This window comes from Nycticebus coucang, chromosome 4 (assembly GCF_027406575.1).
Source record: "Nycticebus coucang isolate mNycCou1 chromosome 4, mNycCou1.pri, whole genome shotgun sequence".
In the NCBI taxonomy this organism is placed as follows: Eukaryota; Metazoa; Chordata; class Mammalia; order Primates; family Lorisidae; genus Nycticebus; species Nycticebus coucang.
Genome location: NC_069783.1, coordinates 135494004 through 135501296, shown reverse-complemented (window position 1 = coordinate 135501296; position 7293 = coordinate 135494004). Strand labels below are relative to the sequence as shown.

Genomic DNA, 7293 nt, shown 5'->3' with positions numbered 1-7293 from the left:
GTGACTGTATTTGCTGTCATTATTTGTGAGGTGGTTGTAGGAGACTCAGAATCTGTCCACAATGCAGGGGAGCAAAAACGCAAAGGAATCTGGTGACCCCACCCCCACAAGGCTTCCAAGTGTGGGAGACCTGAGACTGTGATGCCCTCTCCCCGACTCTCTCCGCCTGCTGCTCTGACTGAGCTCCATCCTCACCCCTGACGGGGAGGCTCCATCAGAGTATGACCCAGGCGACTGCAGAGGGGAGGGTGTCCTCATTTCCCAGAGCAGCTGTTTCTCCTGTAGGCTCTGGGCCATGTTTTCAGGGACCTAAAGCTGCCCTTCCATGGTGAAGATGGGACTTCATTATGGGTTTGGGCCCTTGGGAGGGCAACAGGGTGGATGGAAAAGGAGAGAGGATGCCTGTGTGGGCCCCTGTGTGCCCTCAGAGATGGACTTTGGACTGAAGTGTATCTGGAGGGACAGTGAGAATTTAAAGACAGCTGTCTTTACTTCCTTCTGCCCCACGAGTGTGCTCAGGACAGGATCCAGGTGAGTCAGACTCTTCACGGAGACACTGTTCCCCAAACCTGTCTCTAGATGTTTTTAGGATGAGGTAGGGAGTGGTACAGCCCACTCTGTGGCTGAGAAGCTTGTCTGTGCCCTCAGATGCAGCTGAGTCCGGGGATGATTTTGGCTTTTGACTTATGGGACCTCCTAAGTGAGTGCCCTCCCCTCCCTGAGCTTCAATGTCTAGTCATGTAAAATAGAGAAAACAGTTACCACAAAAGAGCTCCACCAGCTGTTTTCACTGTTTCACATTTTACCATGTGAATATTTGTATTGAATTAAGAGCAAACCTTAGGACATAGGTTAGGGATTTGTTTTATAAGCCTTCCTTTCTGAGTCCTCAAAAGTACCCTGGACATAGCGACATTATTTGGGACACACTTATACCAAACTTTATTTATTTTTTAATGTTGTTCATATAAATTCACATGCAAGTGATCTTCAGTATTTTTATTTGTTAAATAGGGGAACCCTTCCCTCAGGCCACATGCACCCTTCTTTCGGAGGCCACTGCCTGGGATGTAATAATAAAGCTGTTGGCAGGATTTCACGAGGTTACACACTGAATGACCTAAAAAGCTGTGGGTTCAAGAATAGACTGAGATAAGGGAACAAAACTGCATGTGGGTCCCAGGCAAGGTCAGAATATACAAAGAGCACTTGTGTAGATGGGGGTCCTAATGTTCACCATGGCAACCACAGGTAATACAATTGTGCGCTCAAGGAGTTTGGGATAAAGGAGCAGATTTTAGCTGTTCTTGGCTCCCTGCCACACACACTGTGGGAGAACAAAATTCATTTGTTCCTTGTATGAATCCCTTTGTGAAATGATATTTGCTGTTTCTTTTTATGTTAATCAATGATTGTGGAGAAATCTTTAATCACTGCTATTCTCTTTACGCTTAACCTTGTACTTATTTGCTCGCTATGTGACTGTGACAGAGATAAAGTAAAGCGTCATGAGCCATCAATTATAGGTGTGGGAAACGTGTAAGGAAGACATCTCAAGATGTGCAGAGGAACAGGATGTCCAGGTCAGACAGCGCAGGGCACGTGAACTGCAACAAAGTTATAGTCGCGTGCATAGCAGAATAGGGTGAGTGTGTCAGCAGCAACAGCTGCAACCATTTCCACAACTAATTAATCACTTAACCAGGCAGAAATAGCTAAGGCAGATACCCGTCAGACCAATACGGAGTTGGTGTCAAAGCTCGCGTGTCCCATGCTAGATACATCCACACAGGAAAACAGTCACATCTGCCCTTTCTGTATGTCCTGCCCTCCTGTTACACAGTGTGACATTTATGGTAACTTTTTCCCTTACAATTCTTTGTTTGAATCTCAGTAAGTACCCATTGGAAAATGGAGTCAGGGCTCCACTTTGACAGTGCCTGGCCCCCCAGGATCTTTCTTCAGGTTTTCACTCTGCCTAGTTCCCAAGAGCCAGGAGGCTCCGCGTTGCCTCAACACACACACGCACACACACACACACACACGCAAGAAGAAAGGGCATATTGGTTTTTTTTTTTGCAGTTTCTGGCCAGGGCTCGGTTTGAACCTGGCACCTCTGGCATACGGGGCTGGCTCCTTACTCCTTTGAGCCACAGGCACCGCTCTGTTAACATCAGTATTTTTTACTCTCTATGTCTACTTATGTTGTAATATCACATTGCATATGTTCAATAGACACAAGACCAGTTATTTTAAGAATCCTCAATCAACAGTGAAGTCCCAATTGTATCAAAGAAACGCAGTGATTTAGGCACACATATGAACTGACGTCTGTACACACAGAGTGAAACGGGTACCCCCTCCATCGCTGACAACCTCTTGAACCCCCCAACAAGGAACAGGAATGGAGGGGGAACTGAGATAAGAATTCTGTGAGGCCACCTCGGCCCTGAAATGGTGAAAACACTCCCTTAGACCTAGTGCGGGGGGAGGAGGGAGGAATGAAGAAACGGGATAAGAGTTTACTGAATTTGACTTCTTTTGAAAATTGCTCATCTGCTAACCACACCTGCAAGGTCTCATCCTGTGAAGGCTGGTTCTAAAATCCGGCAGCTTGCTTGCATCAGCTCAACCAGCCCCTACCCTGCCTATGCCTTATAAAAACCCAGACTCCCCAACTGGTCGGGGCTGCTCTCCAGACTTAGGGAGACAGCCGGCTGGCCAATCAATAAAGACTCCTGATTGGCATTTGAATTTTATCTGTCTGGTGGTCAATTGTTCACGCTATAACAACAGGTCCCCACTGGGAGGAACATAAGAATCAGCATCTTAGGTGGCACCTGTGGCTCACTGAGTACGGTGCTGGCTCTATATATCAAGGGTGGCAGGTTCAAACCCGACCCCGGCCAAACTGCAATAAGAAAAAAATAGCCGGGCATTGTGGCGTTGTGGCAGCTGCCTGTAGTCCCAGCTACTGAGGAGTCTGAGACAAGACAATCGCCAAAGCCCAAGAGCTGGAGGTTGCTGTGAGCTGTGACAATACAGCACTCTACAGAGGGTGACATAAAAAAGAAAAAATCAGCATCTTGGTCACTGCTACTGAGGGAATCCAAAGGGCCAGAATTAAGAATCTAGGACGAGGTGGTGCTTTTACAAAGTTTAAGTTGGGAGTTTGTTCTGATTAAAAATCAGAAGAATAGAAGCACCTGTGGCTCAAAGGAGTCGGGCACTGGCCCCATATGCTGGAGGTGGTGGGTTCAAACCCAGTCGCGGCCAAAAACTGCAAAAAAGAATCAGAAGAATATGGCACAATTTCAGTACTGACTGGTTAGAGGTGAGTAAATAGTGGCATAAGGGGACAGCAGGGCTGAGCATCCCTCCAGACAGAAGACCCAGTGCCTAGAGGATGCCACATGTTAGGAGCCAAGGGGGAAAAAGTATTTTTTTAATCAGAAAAAATACACATAAATAAATATGTTTTGTTTTTGTTATTGTTGTTTTTAGTGAGGAACAACCATGAAAGACATTGGGCCTAGGGTCCCTCAAGGTATAATGAACTCTCTATGGGATGGAATTCAGTTCAACCATAACGCAGAGACTCTCCACAGAAGTGACCAGAGTGAAAGAAGCCAGATGCAAATGGAATGGGAAATCTGTAAATCCAGAGAAAAGACACCAAACAGTACTGACAGGAGGTGAACCAGGGCTGCCCAGGAGGGGGTGGGGGTATTACAAAGGGTCAGGAGGAGGCTAGGGGATCGGCACCCACACTGATCTCTCCACTGTGCTGAAGTTTTCAGGGATGCATAAAAATTTCAAAATGTACCTACTTTTATACGATCAATATGGGCCATCTATTGTATGTCTTCATGACAAGAGATTTATTAAAAAGTATAGGCTGAGAAAGAAAAATGAAAAGAACCTGGATCCACCCTCAGGACCAATGAGAAAAAGACAGCCCTGGGAAGTCCTGGACATGGACAGGAGGATGGAGACTCAGGGTTCCCCCTTCAGAGGAGGGTTCTGAGATGACACAGCTGGGCCTGCCAGGCCCTGGAACTCAGTACAACAGACCCCGTGTCCCCAGATGCAGGGGAGCAGGGCATGCTGTTTCCTTGGAGGCCCTTTTCCTGGCTGCTGTGAGTGACTCTGAGGACTGAAAGGGAGGAGGCTCCAATCTGTGGTGCCCATGGCTGCACCTGGGCCCAGGGTGACAGCAGCAGCAGCAGCAAAAGCCACATGCCAGGCCTGAGCATCAGCTGCTGGGTGTTCACCCATTTGAGGGGTAAGAAGGGAGTTCTTGTCTTAGTTCCCCCTGGCCCTGGAGCACTATGGGAGCATCCAGGCTGCTGTCATAGGACTGATAGTAATAATGAGCCTCATCTTCACTCTGGAGTCCCGTGATGGTCAGGGAGGCAGAGCTGCTGGACTTGGAGCCAGAGAATAGGTCTGGGACCCCTGAGGGTCTTTTTCTGTTATCATAGATGATGAGTTTAGTGGCTATTCCTGGGAACTGCTGGTACCAGTGCACATAATGCCCACCCCTATGTTGCTGCTGCTTCCCGTGCAGGAGTTGGTGACCATCCCCCCCAGGGCTTCAGACATGGAGGGCAGATGAGTTAGCACAGACTGCGCCCAGGACCCTGGAAAGGAGAGACAGACATGGTGATTCTGGGTCTGGAGACAAGAGGAGAGAGCAGAGCCCCAGGGTCTCCCCAGGGCCTTTCCCCTGGCCCAGGTCTGGTCACCTGTGCAGTGAGCCAGGAGAGTGAGGAGGAGAGGGGACCAGGCCATGGTGAGGACGTCCTGATTCCTGTCTTCTGTGCCCACAGCTGAGGCACAGCTCCCCCAGGTCTGCCTGTCCCCTCTTCTTACCCTGAGAGGATAGGCCCCATCCATGCACATGAACCTCCCACCCTGGGCCCTGCTCAGGCCACTCAACCTCAGGGTGTCAGGGGCAGGCAGGGACAGGGCTGTGTGGTCACAGTAGGTGGGGAGGTCATAGTTGGAATTGAGCAGGTGGCTGGTTCCAGCTCTGATTACCCTGAGACCATGAAGAAATGAGCCACATGGTCCCCCTGGTGGCCAAACCTGCACACACAATCATGTGGCATGGTGACCAGAGTGTCCCATAACCAGCCCTGCCTCCCCACTGCTCTGTCTGCTGCCCCCTGACTCAGCCTAGGTCAGGTGGCTGCTCCTGTCACCTCCGCATCAGCTCAGGGAAATCTTCCTGCTCTATTGGGCTCCTCATTTGAATCTGTCCCTGGTTCCCTGGGCTGTTCCTAGGTGGGGTCCCTGTAGACACAGTCTTTGTGGGTCAGGATCAAGTCCAGAGCAGGGGCCAGCCGGAATGGACTCACTTCCCTACACTGGGGGTGACCAGGTCTTTCCTTATATATGATCCCTACCTGGTGGCCAGAGATTTCCTCCCAGAGTGCTGGTGAAAAAGGGAGCTCTTCTCTCCAATGACAGAGGAGTGACAGGAGACGCCCATCAGGAACATTTCCAAAGGGTTATTCTAGGAATTCTTTATTCCCATTCTAATTTCCACAGACTTGAAATAATAGCTATACCTGCATGTACTGTGATCTGTGCTCCTCCCCTAGGAATGGATCTTCCAAGACCCTAAGGCAGGTCTGAGGGACCCATGGCAGCTGCCTGCACAGTATTTTTCTTAAGAGCAAAAATGACAGACACATTCAGTATGTGAAGATGGACAGAGTTAGGAATTTAAATTGCTTCTACCAGTGTCTGATTCCAGGTGAGCCTGGTGCCTGATAGCTCTGACATCATCCTATTTGGAGAGAGAGAGAAATAAAAATAATATTTTATTTAGAGAATAAAGATAAATGGCCCATATTCAGAAATGAGTGCTATCAGGGATGGTATAAATCCGAGAGAAATTATTGATCTATAAATTGTAAAGATATCTAACATATAATATATTTGAGAAACAATTAAATAAAACAAAAGATGTCATTGACCAAAACAAAAATAAATAAAAATATACTCGTAATTTTTATTACAAATGCAAGAGTTCTGGCATTATAATGGGGGGGCTTTAGGTATACGGGTTGATTTGTTAATATTTATATTGGTGAGTTTGTCACTAGGCAGTGACAATGGGCGGCGCCTGTGGCTCAGTGAGTAGGGCGCCAGTCCCATATGCTGAGGGTGGCGGGTTCAAACCCAGCCCCGGCCAAACTGCAACAAAAAAATAGCCGGGCGTTGTGGCGGGCGCCTGTAGTCCCAGCTGCTTGGGAGGCTGAGGCAAGAGAATCGCGTAAGCCCAAGAGTTGGAGGTTGCTGTGAGCCGTGTGACGCCACGGCACTCTACCCGAGGGCGGTACAGTGAGACTCTGTCTCTACAAAAAAAAAAAAAAAAAAGTTTAAAAATAAAAAATAAAAAAAAGGAATAAAGAAGGAATAATTACTACAGTCATGTAAATAAAACCCACCCATATAGATAACTGAATATAAAGATATGAAACATTTTAGGTTTGCAACGTTATTATTTGAAACATTCTTTTTTATTGTAAGCTGTGTTTTGTTTTTTGTTTTTTTACCATGCTTTTATATGCAATTTAAAAAGTTATTGTGTTTACAGACAACAGGAAAAAAAATATTTTTTTGACACAGAGTCTCACCATGTCACCTTGGGTAGAGAGCTGTGGCGTCACAGCTCACAGCAACCCCAAACTCTTGGGCATAAGCAATTCTCTTGCCTCAGCCTCCCAAGTAGCTGGGACTACAGGCACCTGCCACAATTCCTGACTATTTTTTGGTTGAGTTGTCATTATTGTTTGGCAGGCCCAGGCTGTGTTTGAACCCTCCAGCTCTGGTGTATGTGGCTGATGCCCTAGCCGCTGAGCTATAGGGCACCAGGCCAACAACAGGAAATATTAAATTCAATTTTTTATTACATAGAAAAACTATTACAGTTGTGCTGGCATCTCATGTTTCATGGCCCTTGCTTCCCCTGTGGTGGCGCATACATGTTCACAGTGAACTTCGTTTCCCTCTCCCTCTCACTTGAATAAGGAGGGACTTGCTCAGGCTGAAATGTCTCTCACACAGGACAAGGATGCTTGGGTCCCCTCCCTGTCTACACTAATAAAGAATTACAAGTTTATCTCTCCAGGTGCAGAACAGGGACAAGGAAAGATTCAACGTTTCACCTACCCAGGGACACCTACACAATTGATGTTTTTACTATCTTTTTTCCCCTCTTCTAACAATATCTTTATCTTATGTCAAAGATAGATTTCCTAGGCCTCACAGGAAAGCAAC

The 7293-nt window shown here is 47.4% G+C and overlaps 1 gene segment (V, D, J or C); it reads right to left on the bottom strand.

The window, feature by feature from the left end:
• The window catches only part of LOC128584904 (probable non-functional immunoglobulin lambda variable 1-50), a 685263-nt gene extending 680388 nt beyond the window's left edge, over positions 1–4875 (bottom strand). Inside the window, 1 exon segment of the V gene segment in view lies at positions 4749–4875. Coding sequence covers positions 4749–4794 — 46 coding nt within the window.
• Positions 4876–7293: the final 2418 nt, after the last annotated feature.